Source organism: Dama dama, chromosome 19, assembly GCF_033118175.1.
Source record: "Dama dama isolate Ldn47 chromosome 19, ASM3311817v1, whole genome shotgun sequence".
Lineage (NCBI taxonomy): Eukaryota > Metazoa > Chordata > Mammalia > Artiodactyla > Cervidae > Dama > Dama dama.
In genome coordinates this window covers 33,160,770-33,183,166 of record NC_083699.1, presented here as the reverse complement: position 1 = coordinate 33,183,166, position 22,397 = coordinate 33,160,770, and the positions used below count along the sequence as shown (strand labels likewise).

General features: G+C 35.8%; 1 protein-coding gene across 1 annotated transcript in view; it reads left to right on the top strand.

Annotated features, from left to right (window-relative positions):
* Positions 1 to 22,397, top strand: part of CCDC39 (coiled-coil domain containing 39) — a 61,541-nt gene that overhangs the window by 7,477 nt on the left and 31,667 nt on the right. The window contains exons 2-9 of the mRNA XM_061166638.1: positions 1,946 to 2,065; positions 5,770 to 5,916; positions 7,231 to 7,389; positions 8,192 to 8,284; positions 8,382 to 8,510; positions 11,080 to 11,271; positions 21,283 to 21,386; positions 21,703 to 21,835. Coding sequence (XP_061022621.1) covers positions 1,946 to 2,065; positions 5,770 to 5,916; positions 7,231 to 7,389; positions 8,192 to 8,284; positions 8,382 to 8,510; positions 11,080 to 11,271; positions 21,283 to 21,386; positions 21,703 to 21,835 — 1,077 coding nt within the window. The remainder of the gene's footprint in view (positions 1 to 1,945; positions 2,066 to 5,769; positions 5,917 to 7,230; positions 7,390 to 8,191; positions 8,285 to 8,381; positions 8,511 to 11,079; positions 11,272 to 21,282; positions 21,387 to 21,702; positions 21,836 to 22,397) is intronic.

The following is a 22,397-nucleotide window of genomic DNA, read 5'->3' as shown; positions in this document are numbered from 1 at the left end:
GCTGCCTTCTGGCTCTGTTCTCACATGGCTGAGAGAGAGAAAGCTCTGGTCTCTCTTCCTCTTCTTCAGTTCAGTGCTGTTGCTCAGTCGTGTCCGACTCTTTGCGACCCCATGGACTGCAGCACACCAGGCCTCCCTGTCTATCACCAACTCCTGGAGTTTACTCAAACTCATGTCCATTGAGTTGGTGATGCCATCCAACCATCTCTGTTGTCCCCTTCTCCTCCCACCTTCAGTCTTTTTCAGCATCAGAATCTTTTCAAATGAGTCAGTTCTTCGCATCAGGTGGCCAAAGTATTGGAGTTTCAGCTTCAGCATCAGTCCTTCCAGTGAATATTCAGGACTGATTTCCTTTAGGATTCACTGGTTGGATCTCCTTGCAGTCCAAAGGACTCTCAAGAGTCTTCTCCAACCTTAATCCCATCATGGGGGTCCTACCCTTGTGTCCTAATTTAAACCTACTTACCTCCACCTCCAGGTAACATCATATTGAGTATTAGAGTTTCAGTATATGAATTTGGGGGTGACATAAATATTTAGGTCATAAAAATCAGTAAGACAAAAAATAAAGAAACTAAGAACTCCTCTTAATAGGTTTTTAAAAAGAATAGTACAGTTAAAAAAGAGGGAATTAAAATAAAAACTGAAGTTAATGAAATAAAAAGCAAAAATATATGTTTATCATTAAAGTTGACCTTGAACAGTGTGAGGATTAGGGGTGCTACCTGCCCTGCCAGCTGTGGAAAATTTGAGTACAACTATCTCTGCCTCAAAAACAAGGAATTGATAAATGGTTTACTGAAGGGCAGGAAGCTGAAACAGTATGGATAGAATCAGGACTCAAACTTTAGTTCTTTTGATTCCCCATATTGGGGTCTCTAATCAAACACAAACTTTTCCCCACACTTAAAGATCTGTAAAATGAAAATATAGTTACTTTTTTTAATTGAAAAAAATCTGTGTATAAGTAAACCCACTGTTCAGACCCAGATTGTTCAAGGGTCAACTCTACCCTAAGTTTAATAAAATATAGGACATGAAAAATGAGTAAATTAGTATTTTCTTTCTCATTTAGTTGAAAATTTAAATATTTCTTCTATACTTCAGTGGATGGTGTTGTGCACTTCCTGGATCGTTGCCCCAACATGGGGAGCCATAGCTCAAGACACTAAGGAATATGTTAAGCTTTTGTTAAGCCTTGTTAAGCTTTTATATTGCTTTGAGGGGTGACACATTCTAGTGGTCCTGAGAAACTGCCTTGTAATTTCCTAAAGATTTGTTTGTCTGCTTGCATTTGCAATGGTTTTTTCTTTTTCTACTCAAGGTTCTCATTCAAAGCCATATAAAATTCATTAAGAAACAGATTTTAAGCCTGTGAGAGTTAATACTGTTCTGTGCTGTTGAAAAGTGAAAGTGAAAGTCAGTTGTGTCATACTCTTTGCGACCCCATGGACTATACAGTTCATGGAATTCTCCAGGCGAGAATACTGGAGTGGGCAGCCTTTTCCTTCCCCAGGTGATCTTAGACTAAATTTACTGGTTTTGAATAGAAGTTCAGGGAGAAGGTATTATGCTGGGTGTTCAGCTGCTTTTCAAATTTATGTTTTGTGCTGTATGTTTTTGTTACATCTTGTTGCTATGGTCTGTTTGCCTTAGCTATCTTGTAGTTTAATTATAGAATAGAATATCATTTCTCCCTTTAAATCTTGTGACATGAAAAATACATTTTATCAGTGGACCTGCTAACACTGTAAATCTGATAATCTCTTTTAATATGGTGCTAATTTTCCCACAGTTATCTCTAAATCACAACACTATTTTATAACATTTAAAAGATCAGTAGATTTTAGAAATTCAAATGGATATTGAAAGAAGCAAAGTAAATGAAAATATAATTTTCTTTTGATTTTATATTTTTTAATATGGTAAAAACTTCTATTTACAGTTATCAAAGCTGCAAGATGAAAGGTCAAGCATGCAAGATCAGCTACGTGACTATGAAGATCGAATTAATGCTATGACTTCTCACTTCAAAAATGTTAAGCAAGAGTTCTTGTTTACCCAGGTACAATACTGTTTGAAGTTCACATTGATTGTATCATGTGTAGTCATGGAACATTTCACATTGCATTTACATCTGTGATTTGATTTTAGAGATATAATAAGAAAGTTTCATGTAACTAAATGATTATGAACATAAGCTTAAACCTGAAAGTAGGTAGAAAAAAAGATTTTTAGGAACTCTACTGCCACCAAATTCAAGGAACAATTAATTCGTCAGGAGATATCATCATTCAGACAGTTTGATGTAATATTAGGCAGCTGGTTATATGAGAAGGGTGCGGTGACTGCAGTGCAGAGAAGTGATGGCCTTAAGTGGAAATAGATCTAATAAAACATATAATAGAGTTTCTGTCTACTTTGAAATTTTTCAGCACAACCTCCTGGAGTGATTTTGAGAGGAGGCAAACTGTCAACACACTTCAGTATCCCTAAGGACACCACAATATTTTAGCATAGTTTAAGGACTGATTTTTATAATAACAATCCTGAGATAATAGAAGAGTTAATTTATGTTCAGGAAGCTAAGGTGACTAGGGACAGTACAATGCATTTTAGAAATATTAGTACAAACAATAAAAATTAAAACTTAGGGTAATTAATTAAGTAAGCATCTGTTTTATGGACAGTCTATTCATGTGAAGAATCTCTTTCTCTGATGATGCCCGGAAAATCCAAAGGCTCTATAAATCAGCATTGGAGAATTTATTAGCTTCTCTCTCAAACTTTTTTTTTTTTTTTTTGTAAAAGTACATCTACTTTTCTATGAAGAAATATGTAATTCTTAAAACTGAACAAGTCATGTTTTTAATACCAATTTATAATTAAAATAGATAAGTAACTATTTCATGGGTTTTTACAAGTCTCATTAGAAAGCTATAAATTTAATGAACTGTTAAAAACAATCCCAAGATTTTGGAATCCTGATGTGATTTAGTAATTAATGAGCAGTTTAGGATAACATCTTTTCCTCAAGTTACTAAACCACTGAGTTGGGGATTTGAGAAGCAGAGATCTTCTTTAGGTATATTTCATTATAGTCAAACTTCAAGTAGGCTAATAGAGATGAAAGACAATAAACTTCCTTCAACACTAACAGCCTTAATAATGTAAAAACAATACCACTGGTGATAACTTTGAAGTCCTACAAGATCAGTAGGCAACAAATACGATTTTATTAAGTAAAACTTAGCACAAAGGCATCATTGTATGTTAACATGCTCTAAGGCATATTTACAACCATCACTGTTTACATAATTATTTTTAAAATTATTTCTTAATTGGATATGTGGTCAATTCTTATAAGCATACCATTTCCTAAGTATTTTAATATTAATTTAATTTCTTATTTTTAAATAAATTAATTATGTCTTTTTTTTTTTTTTGCCATTCTTCTTTTTTTTTTATTAGTTGGAGGCTAATTACTTTACAACATTTCAGTGGGTTTTGTCATACATTGATATGAATCAGCCATGGATTTACATGTATTCCCCATCCCGATCCCCGCTCCCACCTCCCTCTCCACCCGATTCCTCTGGGTCTTCCCAGTGCACCAGGCCGGAGCACTTGTCTCATGCATCCCACCTGGGCTGGTGATCTGTTTCACCGTAGATAGTATACATGCTGTTCTTTTGAAATATCCCACCCTCACATTCTCCCACAGAGTTCAAAAGTCTGTTCTGTATTTCTGTGTCTCTTAAAGTCTCAGTATATCAACTTTGATTTTCAACAGTTTCTGTAGACCAAAACTGAAAACTGCTGACAACATTTTTTCCTAGCACATTCCATGAACTGTCTTTCTCACAACTAGTAAGCAGTACTGCCTACACTGAATCACAAAATCTAATGTGCAAGTTTCAGAGAAGTAGAATTAATAGTAGGTCATCTAAGCATTTTGTGGGACCTTTGTTATTTTCTGTCTAGTTTTTTTCCCCTCCTCCCCTCCCTGTGTCCATAGGTCTGTTCTCTCTGTCTGTTTCTCCATTGCTGCCCTGAATATAAATTCATCATTACCGTCTTTTTAGATTCCATATATATGCATCAGTGTATGATATTTGTATTTTTCTTTCTGACCTACTTCACTCTGTTTAATAGGCTCTAGGTTCATCCACTTCATTATAACTGACTCAAATGTGTTCCTTTTTATGGCTGAATAGTATTCCATATGTACTACAGCTTCCTTATCCATTCATCTGTTCATGGACATCTAGGTTGCTTCCATGTTCTAACTGTTGTAAATAGTGCTGAAATGAACATTAGGGTACATGTGTCTTTTTCAATTTTGGTTTCCTCAGGGTATGTGCCTAGGAGTGGGATTGCTGGGTCATATGGTGGTTTTATTCCTAGCTTTTTAAGGAATCTCCATACTGTCTTCCATAGTGACTGTATCAGTTTACATTCCTACCAGCAATGCAAGTGGGTTTCCTTTTCTCCACACCCTCTCCAGCATTTATTGTTTGTAGACTTTTTGATGATGGCCATTCTGACTTGTGTGAGGTAGTATCTCATTATAGTTTTGATTTGCATTTCTCTAGTAATGAATGATGTTGAGCATATCTTTTATTGTTTTTATTAGCCATCTGTATGTCTTCTTTAGAGAAATGTCTTTTTTATATCTTTTCCCCACTTTTCGATTGGGCTGTTTGTTTTTCTGGTGTTGAGTTGTATGAGCTGCTTGTATATTTTGGAAATTAATTATTCGTCACTTGTTTAATTTGCTATTATTTTCTCCCATTCTGAGGGTTGTCTTTTTACCTTGTTTGTAGTTTCCTTTGCTATGCAAAAGCTTTTAAGTTTAATTAGGTCCCACTTGTTTATTTTTGTTTTTGTTTCATTAATCTAGGAGGTGGGTCATAGAGGATCTTGCTTTGATTTATGTCATCGAGTGTTCTACCTATGCTTTCCTCTAAGAGTTTTATAGTTTCTGATCTTACATTTAGGTCTTTAATCCATTTTGAGTTTATCTTTGTATGGCATTAGGAAGTGCTCTAATTTCATTCCTTTGCACGTAACTGTCCAATTTTCCCAGCACCACTTATTGAAAAGGCTATCTTTGCTCCATTGTATATTCTTGCCTCCTTTGTCAAAAATAAGGTACCCATAGGTACATGGATTTATCTCTGGGTTCTCTGTCTTGTTTCATTGGTCTATATTTCTGTTTTTGTGCCAGTACCATACTGTCTTGATGACTGTAGCTTTCTAATATATATAGTCTGAAGTCAGGAAGGTTGGTTCCTCCAGCTCCATTCTTCTTTCTCAAGACTGCTTTGGCTGTTTGGGGTCTTTTGTGTTTCCATATGAATTGTGAAAAATGCCATTGGTAGTTTGATAGGGATTGCATTGAATCTGTAAATTGCATTTGGAAGTATCATCATTTTCACAATATTGATTATTCCTACCCAGGGATATGGAATGTCTCTTTTAAAGTCTCAGTATATAAACTTGGTTTTCAACAGTTTACCTAGACCAAAACTGAACTGCTGAAAACATTTTTTTCCTAGCACATTCAATGAGCTGTCTTTCTTTCTCACAACTAGTAAGTAGCACTGCCTACACTGAATCATAAAATCTAATGTGCGAGTTTCAGAGAAGTGGAATTAATAGTAGGTCATCTAAGCATTTTGGGGGAACTTTGTTATTTTTTGTTTAGTTTTAGTGTTATAATTTTAAAATGTAAAAAGTCTTTCTCTTTTGTATGTTATTCTGTAGTCTCTTTGCAAAGCCAGGGATCATGAGATTGAAAGTGAAGAACATTTTAAGATGATTGCTGAAAGAGAGCTGGGACGAGTGAAGGATGAAATTCAACGACTAGAAAATGAGATAACTTCAATACGGGAAAAAAAAAATGATAAGGAAGTATGTGTTGAACTGTTACCTAAAATTTTGTGCAATTGCTCCTTCTTCCTTCATCAAATAAACGTGTTTTTTTTTTTTTTTTTTCTTCTGTATGGGAAAGACATTTAGTTTCCTGACATTTACTTATGTTGTTTTTTGGACAATGAAAGTCACATGGAGCTGTGATTTAAATCAACAATGATAGAATATTACATTTATTTTCTCAGTGTTCACTTACCAAATAGTCATTGAGCCATACAATATGTGAGGTATCCTGCTGTCTACCTATTACACCATACTATGCATAATTTATTTATAAGTGCTACATTTTTAAAATCTGCATTTAAAAAGTCACTTATAATTTTGAATTTCATTTTTTCAGTCAAAATTTTTACCTTTCATATTATCAACCTGTGACTCTAATATTAAAGTACTATAACCTGTTTTTCTCTTTTCTTTAGCTTTTAGTTACCTGGTTGGGAGCGCTTTCCAAATTCAATTCTTCTCTTTACATATGCATATACTTATGGAAATGTATTTGTATATATGTATTTGTGTATTTGTATATATGGAAATATATATATTCTTATACATATATAATAAATATAATATACATAAATATACACACAGTAAGTATATACACATATATATAAATATATATGGAAATATATATATATATATATAGGTATATATACATCTGGGTCTCCTGCATTGCAGGCATATTCTTTACCATCTGAGCCACCAGGGAATCCTATATATACACATACATACCTATTTTATCATGTTAATTTGTTTTTGTTTGTGTATTGATCTGTTTTCTTTTATGAATCTAAATTTGTTAAATACATTGAAAAATATTTTATCTCCTTAATTACTATATTTGTTTTAATTAAATGTGCTTCCAAATTTTCTATATAAGAGAACTTTTAGGGACAGCAATTTGATTGGAAATGGGGCTGAAGAGAACTTGTTTTGGGCTTGAGTTAACATATGAGGCACATTATTTTTATTATAATTGCATATCTGCTTGGGTAGTTTTGGTAGAGTGACTAATGAGATTGCTCTAGGGGAGATACCCTAATGTCTTTTAAGTAAACTTTGACTCAACTATTGTTCTCAATTTGATAATCACTTCCCTCTATTTCACAACTAAAGAATTGAAATACCAGTATGATAGTTATATAATCAAATATGGTATGTTGTATACATCTGGAGACTGGGGACAGAGACAAGGTTTCTTTCTTCCTTTTAAATATGTAATGTTATGTTTTATTTTAGTTTATATAGTAAATAATGTTTTGTAATTTCTCCCTGTTCCCTCTCTTTGAAAATTAGAATTCCATATTTAAAATTACTCAAAAATTGGATGGTTTGAAATGTCAAATGAACTGGGACCAGCAAGCATTGGAGGCGTGGCTGGAAGAATCAGCTCATAAAGATAGTGATGCTCTCACTCTTCAGAAGTACGCTCAGCAAGATGATAATAAAATTAGGGTGAGATGTTGTACATTGTAGTGTTAGATTTTCTCTGAATCTATAGTAAAGCAACCTGTAATTTAAATTGGACTTACAATTTTAAAGTAGTGCTTAAATATTTTTGGGTCTAATAAAGCCAGTTATCCTCTCTCTAGAAAAATGAATGTACTCCAATACTCACACAATCTTGATGCAAGTTTTACAGCTCTTCTAAAGCCCTTTGACCATTTAAGGATCTTTGGACTCCAGGTTAAGAATCCTGATTGAGAAGATTTCTCAAAAGCATTTCAGAAAATAAAGTTTTGTACTAGAACTATGTATTAGTATTTTAACTTACTTTGTGTAACAGTTTGAATATTACAGATAATTTTTGCTGATTTGAGACTATAGTGCTATTGATTATTTAGTGTATCATAATATATTAAATAATATAATTATTATTATAACCACTACTTAAAAATCTACTTGTAATTAAATCTGGTAATATGTTAGTATCATGAAACATTCTGTTTTCTAACAGGTTAATACTGCATGCATTAGTTAAAATAACCTTAAATGAAAATTTATTGTTTAATCTTTTTTTCTAACTCATTTTAAAAAGTATTAAAAGTCTTTTTAGAAACAATTGGGTTTCCATTGAAGTTAGAAGATAAAGAATATATATATTACTTGGAGTTATTTTAGATGTCAAATGAATATATGTAATATAATATGTCTATAATATGTGTATATGTATAATATATTAATATAAGATATGCTAACAGCTTTTATGTTAGTAAAATGATAATTATGAATATTTTTGTATGTAACTACATTCTAGGCCCTGACCCTGCAATTAGAAAGATTGACTGTGGAATGTAATCAGAGAAGAAAGGTACTTGACAATGAATTTGCAGAGACTCTAAGTGTACAGGTTGGTTTAGTAAGGATTTCTTTTTTCTTAATTGTCAAAATGATGTTCACAAAAGCACTTAAATTCACAGAAATATTATTTGGTCTTCATTTTACAGTTAGAATTGGATAAAGCAGCCCAAGATTTTCGACAGATTCATAATGAAAGGCAAAAACTCATTCTACAGTGGGAGAGCACAATAGAACAGATGCAGAAGAGAGATAAAGACATCGATAACTGTGCCGTGGTAAAGTGGTTGTTTGGTTCTTGCAACTTTCAGCTGTATTTATCTCCTTTTGTATTTAACTCATTCATTTCAAATTAAATCACACTATTATTTGAAAGTCACTTTTGTAGCATAATCCAATAGTTTTGGTAAATGTTTTCTAAAGCTGGTTCTATATCTATTTGGAAATGTGATTTTATGAAGGTTATTTACTTATGATATAATGCCGAAGACTGGCTTCTAACATCTCTGAAATGTGAAACAAGAGAAAATCAACAGACAACTTTATGGCAGCAAAGCCAATGCCTTGACTCATATATACAGTGTTGTCCACGATGCCTTGGATTTAACATGTGTGCTGTTTCTGTGTGAATAAAAAGGTGTAGGGAAATGAGCCTCATGGGTAGCCAAGAAAGAAGGTTGGAGAGTCAGGAAAGAAACCCTGACTGCAATAAATTGTCCCTTTTGAAACTGAGTTACCATCCAGAATGGGGTAAAACCTCTGAAGGGGAGGAACACCATGCTGATTAAACATGGGTCTAGTGTTATCTTTTGCTCTTTTCAGAGGTAATTTAGGAGAACTTTTTGGGGAAGTCATTAAAGAGTGAAATAGTGGTGAGTGAAAATGGGAAGATTAGGGAAGTTGGGGAGGGAGAAGGAATTGAGGAGGAAAGAAGGCATGTGAGAAATGTGTGAACTTCCATTCTGAATATACTCCATGGAAAGGCAATTGGCAAGCTATTCAGGTCACTGAAAGTTTGGAATTCTGATACCTGGATGTGGTTTACTTGTTACATGTAACTTATCTGAAAATGTTATTTCTGTATTTCTGTGAGTAATCATTTTATCAACAAAATGGCTTATGCCTCCTTAGAAGAGAGTTGGAAGAACCAATCTTAACTACGAGTTCCTTTTATTTCTTGCTACTAATGTTGGTTTCTCTTTCTTGCTTTATACTGGTTTCAAACATCAAGACTGCTTCCTCTGTGTAGATCACATCTAAGACTAAGATCTAAGACTGCAAATCCATAATCTGAATGCTCATACAACCCTGTAGCTAAAGTTATTCAGCCTGCTGATTTGGTGGAATCCACAGCCTACAGCTCTCTGTTACATCCTCAGTGATTCCTTATTCATAGGGTGACATCTCCTGCCTATATGTATTGAAAAAGACTAGGGAGGGTGCTTAGAAATGGTTCCATAGGTAGTGGGATGCCTCTAAGTGTTTAACAACTAGCTCTTGATTTGTGGTATTTTTGATCTGTGGCATCACCTACATGAAAACTTAACTGTGAATAGATTGCCCTGTTAATGCCTGTAATGTAGGAATTAAAGCTTCTGATTAAGTGGTAGAAAAATTAATATAAAGCAGGGAATTCTAGAATAATTATTTGACACATACGAATTTAGGAAGTTTTAACCTATCCTTTGGTTGAATGGGCACAGTAGAGCTATAGAATGTTACTAATATAGAATGTTAATTGTTATGTAGATGGGAATACTAGAGTAAACAAATCTATAATGTGTTTTAAAATGCAGTGAATTTCAGATGTATATTGATTTAATATGATAATATGTACAATATTACATGTAGCATTTATAAAACTTACCAACTTCAGAAACAGTCTCCCCTGACCCAGTCTCCTGAGATTAGTTGTTTGGTGAGACTCTATTTCAGAAAACTTGAAAGAGATTTATCTTAGGGTAATTTTTCCTTCTCTCTCCAACTCATCTAACATACTGTCATCAGAATAACCTGAAAACCCACATATGATCTTTTTATTCCCCAACTCTAAGATCTTTATTCCATATTGCTTAAAAGTTTACCTTCCTTAACATGGCAATTGAAAAGTTGAATTCTTCACCGTTTGGCCCTAACCTCTGCCTTCCACCCTTCATCTCTGTCGTCTGTATGCATTCTTTCTTAACATCCCCCCATTCCATCCTTGCCCTCCCACCCTACACCTTAACCATGTTAGAGTATGCATCCCCACTTATCTTTTTAGGCCCGACGCAAATGAAGCCTCTTAGGTAATGCATTTAATGATTTCTCTTGGGTAGATTTCATCATCTCTTTGCTCCCATGGTACTTTGTCTACACCACAGTTACTACTTTGCATATTCTAGTAATTTTGTATCTCCACGACCAGCACAAAACCTGAGTGATGAAGATATTCCTATTGAAACAAATAACAAAAGTAATATTCTCAAAAAAAAAAAAAAAAAACTGGTCTTGTTAAACTGGTTTTGGAAAATTTCATTGAAATGTGAAAACTATTCAGTACTGTTTTATTTTTTAGATGTCACCTTTTGTTGATAAAAGACTGACATTTTTCTTATCTCTTTAGCAAAGTACCAGATGGATGAAATAAAACATAGAGTTCTTTAAAAATATGAGCTTATAGATACTAGTGGCATACTAATACTTTATTTTATTCATTTAAAATAGTCTCTCCTAAAAAAAATAAAATAAAATAAAATAGTCTCTCCTTAAATTTTGGTAAATAAGTACTATAAAAACTGAATTCCTTTTAGTTTTAGTTTTATTTATCATATTATACATGTATTTAACCTATATTTCAAATTCTAGGCATTAGCAAGGATAAAGCAGGAAATAAGAGAGAAAGAAAATCTGGTTAAGGAAAAAATCAAGTTTTTGGAAAGTGAGATTGGGAATAACACAGAGTATGAAAAAAAAATTTCTGCTGCTGATCGTAAAGTTTTAAAATGTAGAATGGAATATCACCGTCATGAAGCTAATAGAATTCAGCTGAAGGATGAGGTATGCCAACTTAAAGGACTGGTTTGTGTGTTTATAACTAATAACTATACAGATAAGCATAAAGGCTTTCCTTTGTTAAGGACCTGCCTTCTAGTTCTTTTTGTTACATCCCTTCATGTTGTGAAACTCAAACTTTTAGGGTACACGATTGAAACCTTGATTGGATAAAGGCAACAGGGGGCTGTCATTCACATCATGGGTGGTATAAAGGGTTCCCCTGGGGTTGTGCAGTGCTCAACTTGCCTGTCACACATGGTGTTTTGTTATTAACTCAAAAGACTTCTGAAAGGTCTAGCTGGAAATCATAAGATAAAGGCAAATGGATAAATGTGAAGATGAATTATTGACATTGGTGATATTTTGAAGTGTCTTTCCAGAGATACATGTATATGGTGGCTTTACCACTCAAATTCTAGCAAGAACTACTCTTGAAGTTCAGTGTTTTACCTTGTTAAGGGAAAACATTTCAGTGTAGTAGTGGGACAATGTCTTTAAACAGAGAGAGAATGAAATCTTCTGCTTTGGTCTTTTCTTCTTTTGAGCATACATGTCAACTAGATTATTCCGTGGGTAGAGTTAGCAATTCCCATAGTTAGCAATAAAGGGATCTTTATGAAATTTGTGCCTTGAGGCCATATTATCTGAAGTTACTGCTATTTGGGTGGGAAATTGGAACATTGCAGAGCATTTCATTTTTTTTTTTTTTTACTTTTATTTATTTATTTTTTCCAGTGGGTTTTGTCATACATTGATATGAATCAGCCATGGATTTACATGTATTCCCAATCCCGATCCCCCCTCCCACCTCCCTCTCCACCCGATTCCTCTGGGTCTTCCCAGTGCACCAGGCCGGAGCACTTGTCTCGTGCATCCCACCTGGGCTGGTGATCTGTTTCACCATAGATAGCATACATGCTGTTCTTTTGAAATATCCCACCCTCACATTCTCCCACAAAGTTCAAAAGTCTGTTCTGTATTTCTGTGTCTCTTTTTCTGTTCTGCATATAGGGTTATCGTTATCACCTTTTTAAATTCCATATACATGTGTCAGTATGCTGTAATGTTCTTTATCTTTCTGGCTTACTTCACTCTGTATAATGGGCTCCAGCTTCATCCATCTCATTAGGACTGGTTCAAATGAATTATTTTTAACGGCTGAGTAATATTCCATGGTGTATATGTACCACAGCTTCCTTATCCATTCATCTGCTGATGGGCATCTAGGTTGCTTCCATGTCCTGGCTATTATAAACAGTGCTGCGATGAACATTGGGGTGCACGTGTCTCTTTCAGATCTGGTTTCCTCAGTGTGTATGCCCAGAAGTGGGATTGCTGGGTCATATGGCAGTTCTATTTCCAGTTTTTTAAGAAATCTCCACACTGTTTTCCATAGCGGCTGTACTAGTTTGCATTCCCACCAACAGTGTAAGAGGGTTCCCTTTTCTCCACACCCTCTCCAGCATTTATTGCTTGTAGACTTTTGGATAGCAGCCATCCTGACTGGCGTGTAATGGTACCTCATTGTGGTTTTGATTTGCATTTCTCTAATAATGAGTGATGTTGAGCATCTTTTCATGTGTTTGTTAGCCATCTGTATGTCTTCTTTGGAGAAATGTCTGTTTAGTTCTTTGGCCCATTTTTTGATTGGGTCATTTATTTTTCTGGAATTGAGCTGCAGGAGTTGCTTGTATATTTTTGAGATTAATCCTTTGTCTGTTGCTTCATTTGCTATTATTTTCTCCCAATCTGAGGGCTGTCTTTTCACCTTACTTATAGTTTCCTTTGTAGTGCAAAAGCTTTTAAGTTTCATTAGGTCCCATTTGTTTAGTTTTGCTTTTATTTCCAATATTCTGGGAGGTGGGTCATAGAGGATCTTGCTTTGATTTATGTCGGAGAGTGTTTTGCCTATGTTCTCCTCTAGGAGTTTTATAGTTTCTGGTCTTACATTTAGATCTTTAATCCATTTTGAGTTTATTTTTGTGTATGGTGTTAGAAAGTGTTCTAGTTTCATTCTTTTACAAGTGGTTGACCAGTTTTCCCAGCACCACTTGTTAAAGAGGTTGTCTTTTTTCCATTGTATATCCTTGCCTCCTTTGTCAAAGATAAGGTGTCCATAGGTTCGTGGATTTATCTCTGGGCTTTCTATTCTGTTCCATTGATCTATATTTCTGTCTTTGTGCCAGTACCATACTGTCTTGATGACTGTGGCTTTGTAGTAGAGTCTGAAGTCAGGCAGGTTGATTCCTCCAGCTCCATTCTTCTTTCTCAAGATTACTTTGGCTATTCGAGGTTTTTTGTATTTCCATACAAATTGTGAAATTCTTTGGTCTAGTTCTGTGAAAAATACTGTTGGTAGCTTGATAGGGATTGCATTGAATCTATAGACTGCTTTGGGTAGAATAGCCATTTTGACAATATTAATTCTTCCAATCCATGAACACGGTATGTTCCTCCATCTGTTTGTGTCCTCTTTGATTTCTTTCATCAGTGTTTTATAGTTTTCTATGTATAGGTCCTTTGTTTCTTTAGGTAGATATACTCCTAAGTATTTTATTCTTTTTGTTGCAATGGTGAATGGTATTGTTTCCTTAATTTCTCTGTCTGTTTTTTCATTGTTAGTATATAGGAATGCAAGGGATTTCTGTGTGTTAATTTTATATCCTGCAACTTTACTATATTCATTGATTAGCTCTAGTAATTTTCTGGTAGAGTCTTTAGGGTTTTCTATGTAGAGGATCATGTCATCTGCAAACAGTGAGAGTTTTACTTCTTCTTTTCCTATCTGGATTCCTTTTACTTCTTTTTCTGCTCTGATTGCTGTGGCCAGAACTTCCAACACTATGTTGAATAGTAGTGGTGAGAGTGGGCACCCTTGTCTTGTTCCTGATTTCAGGGGAAATGCCTTCAATTTTTCACCATTGAGGGTGATGCTTGCTGTGGGTTTGTCATATATAGCTTTTATTATGTTGAGGTATGTTCCTTCTATTCCTGCTTTTTGGAGAGTTTTAATCATAAATGAGTGTTGAATTTTGTCAAAGGCTTTCTCTGCATCTATTGAGATAATCATATGGTTTTTATCTTTCAATTTGTTAATGTGGTGTATTACATTGATTGATTTGCGGATATTAAAGAATCCTTGCATTCCTGGGATAAAGCCCACTTGGTCATGGTGTATGATTTTTTTAATATGTTGTTGGATTCTGTTTGCTAGAATTTTGTTAAGGATTTTTGCATCTATGTTCATCAGTGATATTGGCCTGTAGTTTTCTTTTTTTGTGGCATCTTTGTCTGGTTTTGGAATTAGGGTGATGGTGACCTAATAGAATGAGTTTGGAAGCTTACCTTCTTCTGCAATTTTCTGGAAGAGTTTGAGTAAGATTGGTGTTAGCTCTTCTCTAAATTTTTGGTAGAATTCAGCTGTGAAGTCATCTGGTCCTGGGCTTTTGTTTGCTGGAAGATTTTTGATGACAGTTTCGATTTCCTTGCTTGTGATGGGTCTGTTAAGATCTTCTATTTCTTCCTGGTTCAGTTTTGGAAAGTTATACTTTTCTAAGAATTTGTCCATTTCATCCAAGTTGTCCATTTTATTGGCATAGAGCTGCTGGTAGTAGTCTCTTATGATTCTTTGTATTTCAGTGTTGTCTGTTGTGATCTCTCCATTTTCATTTCTAATTTTGTTAATTTGGTTTTTCTCTCTTTGTTTCTTAATGAGTCTTGCTAATGGTTTGTCAATTTTGTTTATTTTTTCAAAAAACCAGCTTTTAGCTTTGTTGATTTTTGCTATGGTCTCCTTAGTTTCTTTTGCATTTATTTCTGCCCTGATTTTTAAGATTTCTTTCCTTCTGCTAACTCTGGGGTTCTTCATTTCTTCCTTCTCTAATTGCTTTAGGTGTAGAGTTAGGTTATTTAATTGTTTTTTTTCCTGTTTCTTGATGTAAGCCTGTAATGCTATGAACCTTCCCCTTAGCACTGCTTTTACAGTGTCCCATAGGTTTTGGGTTGTTGTGTTTTCATTTTCATTCATTTCTATACATATTTTGATTTCTTTTTTGATTTCTTCTATGATTTGTTGGTTATTCAGAAGCGTGTTATTTAGCCTCCATATGTTTGAAGTTTTAACAATTTTTTCCCTGTAATTGAGATCTAATCTTACTGCACTGTGGTCAGAAAAGATGACTGGAATGATTTCAATTTTTTTGAATTTTCCAAGACCAGATTTATGGCCCAGGATGTGATCTATTCTTGAGAATGTTCCGTGTGCACTTGAGAAAAAGGTGAAGTTGATTGTTTTGGGGTGAAATGTCCTATAGATATCAATTAGGTCTAGCTGGTCCATTGTGTCATTTAAGGTTTGTGTTTCCTTGTTAATTTTCTGTTTAGTTGATCTATCCATAGTTGTGAGTGGGGTATTAAAGTCTCCCACTATTATTGTGTTACTATTAATTTCCTCTTTCATACTCGTTAGCGTTTGCCGTACATATTGCGGTGCTCCTATGTTGGGTGCATATATATTTATAATTGTTATATCTTCTTTTTTGATTGATCCTTTGATCATTATGTAGTGTCCTTCTTTGTCTCTTTTCACTTCCTTTATTTGAAAGTCTATTTTATCTGATATGAGTATTGCGACTCCTGCTTTCTTTTGGTCTCCGTTTGCATGAAATATTTTTTTCCAGCCCTTCACTTTTAGTCTGTATGTGTCTCTTGTTTTGAGGTGGGTCTCTTGTAGACAGCATATATAGGGGTCTTGTTTTTGTATCCATTCAGCCAATCTTTGTCTTTTGGTTGGGGCATTCAACCCATTTACATTTAGGGTAATTATTGATAGGTGTGGTCCCGTTGCCATTTACTTTGTTGTTTTGGGTTCACGTTTATACAACCTTTCTGCATTTCCTGTCTAGAGAAGATCCTTTAGCATTTGTTGAAGAGCTGGTTTGGTGGTGCTGAATTCTCTCAGCTTTTGCTTATCTGTAAAGCTTTTGAATTCTCCTTCATATCTGAATGAGATCCTTGCTGGATACAGTAATCTAGGTTGTAGGTTATTCTCTTTCATTACTTTCAGTACGTCCTGCCATTCCCTTCTGGCCTGGAGGGTTTCTATTGATAGATCAGCTGTTATCCTTATGGGAATCCCTTTGTGTGTTATTTGTTGTTTTTCCCTTGCCACTTTTAATATTTGTTCTTTGTGTTTGATCTTTGTTAATTTGATTAATATGTGTCTTGGGGTGTTTCGCCTTGGGTTTATCCTGTTTGGGACTCTCTGGGTTTCTTGGATTTGGGTGGCTATTTCCTTCCCCATTTTAGGGAAGTTTTCAGCTATTATCTCCTCGAGTATTTTCTCATGGCCTTTCTTTTTGTCTTCTTCTTCTGGAACTCCTATGATTCGAATGTTGGGGTGTTTCACAGTGTCCCAGAGGTCCCTGAGGTTGTCCTCATTTCTTTTGATCCTTTTTTCTTTTTTCCTCTCTGCTTCATTTATTTCCACCATTTTATCTTCTACCTCACTTATCCCATCTTCTGCCTCCGTTATTCTACTCTTGGTTCCCTCCAAAGTGTTTTTGATCTCATTCATTGCATTATTCATTTGTAATTGACTCTTTTTTATTTCTTCTAGGTCTTTATTAAACAGTTCTTGAATCTTTTCAATCTTTGTTTCCAGGCTATTTATCTGTAACTCCATTTTGTTTTCAAGATTTTGGATCATTTTTATTATCATTATTCTAAATTCTTTTTCAGGTAGATTCCCTATCTCCTCCTCTTTTGTTTGACTTGGTGGGCATTTTTCATGTTCCTTTACCTGTTGGGTATTTCTTTGCCTTTTCATCTTGTTTAGATTGCTGTATCTGGAGTGGGCTTTCTGTATTCTGGAGGTCTGTGGTTCCTTTTTGTTGTGGAGGATTAACCCAGTGGGTGGGGTTAGACGATTGGCTTGTCGAGATTTCCTGATTAGGGAAGCTTGCGTCAGTGTTCTGGTGTGTGGAACTTGATTTCTTCTCTTTGGAGAGCAATGGAGTGCCCAGTAATGAGTTTTGAGATGGGTCTATGTGTTAGGTGTGACCTTGGGCAGCCTGTATGTTGATGTTCAGGGCTATGTTCCTGCGTTGCTGGAGAATCTGCGTGGTATGTCTTGCTCTAAAACTTATTGGCTCTTGTGTGGTGGTTGGTTTCAGTGTAGGTATGGAGGCTTTTGGACAGTCACTTATTACTTAAAGTTCCTTGTAATCAGGAGTTTTCTGGTGTTCTCAGGTTTTGGGCTTAAGTCTCCTGCCTCTGGATTTCAGTTTTATTCTTCCTGTAGTCTCAGGACTTCTCCAACTATACAGCCCTGATAAGAAAACTTCTAGGTTAATGGCTAAAAGATTCTCCCCCGTTAGGGACATCCAGAGAGGTTCACAGAGTCACATGAAGAAGAGGAGAGGGAGGAGGGAGATAGAGATGAACAGGAGGAGAAAAAGGGGGACTCAAGAGGAGAGAGACAGATCTACGCAGCTGTCTGTTCCCAGAATGTTCTCCGTAGCCCAGTCACCTACAAAGATTCACAGAATTGGATTGGGAAGAGAAGGGGAAAGGAGGAAATAGAGGTGTTCTGAGGTAGAAAACAGAGAGTCAAGATTGGGAGAGAATAATCTTCGGTTTAAAAATAGGGCTTCTCTTCTTTTTTTTTTTTTGTAAGGTTATAGTGTATTGAAAATGAAAATTAAGGAGTAGTAGAGGAGTACTAGAGGACTTTAAAAGAAATAAGAGAAAAAGAAAAATAGAAAATAGAAGAGAAAAAGGAAAGAAAAAAAAAAGAAAGAAAGAAAAAGAAAGAAAAAGAAAAAAAAAATTTTTTTTCTTTTTTTTTTTTTTCCCCCTAATTAAAAAATCGTAAAAGTCTATGGAAATGAAAGTTAAGGAGTAATGGGGGAGTAATAGGGGATTTTAAAGGAAAATAAAAGAGAAAAAAGAAAAAAGAAAAAAAAGAAAAAAATAAAAAAAGAGAAAAAAGTAAAATTATATCTAGGAGTTTCTCTTGAGCTGTTGCGGTCAGTGTGGGTTCGGCTCAGTTTCAGATAGCTCCTCGTTCCAGCTTACGCTTCTCGTTATCTACTGGCTCCTCCGGTGTAGTCAATGTTTCCTAGAGGGATTTTAATCTGTTGCACCAGTCCCTTCTGAAGCGGTTCCCTTTGTTTATTTGGCTTCTGTTTGCCGGTCTCTTCAGAGCCTCATTTCCGCCCTGACACAGGCGGGCGGAGGTGGACTCTTATTCAGGTAGCTAGTTCCGTCGCTCCGCGGAGACGGGCTGGCGCTGCCGGGAGGGGCTGTCGCTGTGGTGACGGGCTTGCGCCGCGGGGACAGGCTGGCGCTGCCGGGAGGGGCCGACGCTGCCCTCTCCGTCTGCGCCGCTCAGGCTCCCGGCTGTTCTATATGGAGCGCGCCCCGCGCTGCGCGAGGTTCCAGCCCTCGGGTGTTCCACAAAAGCGCGGAAGGAAAAGCTGCGCCTGCTCTCTGTGCCCTCCCCGTCAGAGCGGTCCAGGCAGCCAGGGGCTTGGTGGGCGCACTCTCCCCAGGTGTGGCGCGCCCCGTCCCTTCCGCGGACCCAGTCTCAGTTTCCGCTGGCGCCAATCGGGTGCGCGCGCCCTCTGCCCTCCGCGTCCCCAGCCCCAGTCCCCGCCCGCGCCGGTCGGGTGCCTGCGCCCTGTGTCTCGCCGCGACCTTCCCCTCCCCCCTGCCTCCTGCCTCCGGCGGAGCTGGGCCGGTCCGCAGCCTGCGAGTTCTTCTCTGGACCCTCTCGGTCTCTTTGTTCTGCGAACGGCCGGCAGTATGTTCGGGCCGGTTAATTTACTCTCTCTCTTTTGGTCTCCCACAGTTCATGTTGGCAACTCACAGAAGCTCCCTCCGATTGTCCTCAGGGCACTCAGGCCCGGACCCTACCCCAAGCAATGCCGCCTAAGAGCTCCCGGGACGGATCTCCGTCCTTAGCTCTTTTGTTTCACTTTTTATCTTTTATATTTTGTCCTACCTCCTTTCGAAGACAATGGGCTGCTTTTCTGGGCGCCTGATGACCTCAGCTAGCGATCAGAAGTTGTTTTGCGAAGTTTGCTCTGCGTTCAGTTATTCTTTTGATGAATTTGTAGGAGAGAAAGTGGTCTCCCCGTCCTACTCCTCCGCCATCTTGGCTCCTCCCCAGAGCATTTCATTTTATAAGTTGTTATACTTTATATTTCTGTTAAAGAAGGAGTTTTTTTCTATCTGAAGAGAATAAGTAAGATCTTGCAAAAGCATTTTTGAATTTCTTACATAAATTAAATGTCACTGCTAATAGCTCATTCTCAAAAATTTTAAAGCTTAAACCAGTTGCAGAAAAGAATGCAGGTATTCTTTCATTTATAATTTATTTATTGAAATAGAATTCACATATCAAATACACCTTCTTAAAGTGTACAATTCAATAACTTTTAGTATTTTACAGAATTGTGAAACCATTATCACTATTTAATTTTAGAGTATTTTGGTCTTTCAAAAAGAAACCTCATAACCGTTAGCAATGGCTTTCCTTCTGTCCCTCTCCTCCTCCCACCCAGGCCCTGGCAACTCCTGATCTACTTTGTCTCTGTGGATTTGGCTATTTTGGACATCATACAATATGATGGATTTTGTGTCAGGGTTTTTTTTACTTACATAATGTTTTGAAGGTTCTTATAAGCTGTAACATGAAAAAGTACTTCATTTTTTCTCAACATTTTTTTATTGTGGTGAAATACATACACAGTTTACCATCTTAACTGTCTTCAGATGTACAGTTTAGTGTTAAATACATCACTAATGTTGTATGGCCATCACTGTCAACCATCTTCATAACTCTTTCCTTGTAAAGCAGAAACTCTGTACCTATTGAACAATAATTTCCCATTTCCCTGTCCTCCCAGCCCCTGGAAATCACCATTCTACATTCTGTCTCTATAATTTTAGCTACTCTAAGTACCTCATATAAATGGAGTCATAAAATGCTTGTCTTTTTCTGGCCTATTTCACTTATTTTCCTTAGCATAATATCCTCAAGGGTCATCCATGTTACAGCGTATGTCAAAATTTTGTTCCTTTTTAAGGCTGAATACTATTCCATTGTGTGTATATACTATATTTTGCTTACCAGTTCCCCTGTCAATGACCTTGGGTTGCATTCCCGTTTTGGCTATAATGAATAGTGCTGCTGTGAGCATGGGTGTAGAATTATCTCAGAATTGCTGGATCAAACAATAATTACATTTTTAATTTTTGGAAGAATTACCATACAGGGGTAGTACTATTTGATATTTGCACTAACAGTGCACAAGGGTTCCAATTTCTCCACATCCTCATCCACACTTGTTATTTTGAGGTTTTTTGATTAATGGTTGTGAAATGATATTTCAATGTAGCTTTGATTTTTGTTTACCTAATGATTAATGATGTTGAGCATTTTTTCATGTGCTTATTTACCTTTTGTATCTCTTCCTTGAAGAAATATCTATTCAAGATCTTTGCCCCTTTTTGAGTCAGGCTTGTTTGTTGATGTTGAGTTTTAGAAGTTCCCTATATATCCTGGATATTAGTCCCTTATCAGATATATAATTTGTAGATACTTCCCCCTCATTTTTTGTGTTGCTTTTTTGCTCTGTTGGTATTACTTTTGCTGTACAAAAATTTTTAGTTTAATGAAGTCAAACTTGTCTATTTTTCTTTGATTGTCTGTGCCTTTGGTGTCATGTCCAAGAAATCACTGCCAGATACAATGTTGTGAAGCTTTTGTTCTGTGTGCTTTTAACTCATATATGTAGATCTCTATAATTTGTCAGTATCTTACAAGTCATTTGAAATTTAATATCAGATCAAAAAGAAAAATTGTTAAATATGTTACAGAAATATAGTTATTATGTTTGTCAGTGTTATGTAGGTTAGAAATGAATGTGTTCAGAATAGAAATTCTCAGAAATGGAATTACAAGATATAGAGTAAATATATAATTTCTGTCTGTTAACTAATAAATAGCTGGATTCTTTAAAAGCCACTGTGAATAGAAGTTCCAGTGATTTAGAGGCTCTGAGGAAAAATATTTCCAAAATAAAGATGGACATTAATGAAGAAACAGCAAGGTAAGAAAAAAGATATTTAAGAATGTTTGTAGTTTTTTAATATTTCTAGAAAAATTATTGAATATTGGGTTTTTTGGTTCAATAACTATAAAATGATAGCTACTAAGTTGTTAAACAATTTTTCCTGAGTTTTCAAAACAAAGCCTTAGGAGCAATATTTTTATGACCTACTAAATATATTCCGGTATTAAAAGGTTTATGGCAAAAGAAGCTTCACGTTATATGAAGAAATCTTAGGATAAACTGTTCTTTGTTTGTTTGCATTAAATATCTTTTATAGACATGTTTTCTGCTTTTTCCTCGTAATTCTCTATAGGTTATGCAAAATTAAAAATCATAATCAGATTGTAAGAAAAAAATTAAAGCAGATAACTGAGAAAACTATGTCTGTAGAGGAGAAAGCTACCAACTTGGAAGACATGCTGAGGGAGGAAGAAAGAGGTGTGAAGGTAAAGTTTAGTTTCAGTTTTTAAAAAATTACAGCAAACTTAGTAACAGTGAATAAATTAGACTCTTGAGACCAGACAAGCAGGAGGTCTTTTAATGAAGCTGTGATTTCTGGGGTCATCACCTTTGTAATTAGATTGTTGAGTTGTTGAACCTCTTTTTATTTTAAGCTCTTAATTCTCCATTTGCTTCACTGTCAGCATTTAATTTTGATGTCATTTCTGAAAGGTAGATCCTCTGAGATTCCATGTCCTCCCAACGCCTACTGTGTCCCTGTCCCTGTTTGCTATCCATATGTATTTTAAATTGCAAAAGCATCTTGAAAAATGCCCTTGTTTTACCACTCATTTCTACCTGCCTATCATTTTTTGTTTGTGATCAAATTCCCTCCCAGTGGTCTGCATTCATTACCTATATTTCTTCAGCATCTGCTGTCTCTTTAACCTCTTCCAGTTTGGCACCATTATTGGTAAATGGGCTTATAAATGCTAACACCTTACTAACTTCACTGGCACCCCCTTTCTACCGTAATCTGTTTGGCATTCTGGTAGCATTAAAGCCAGT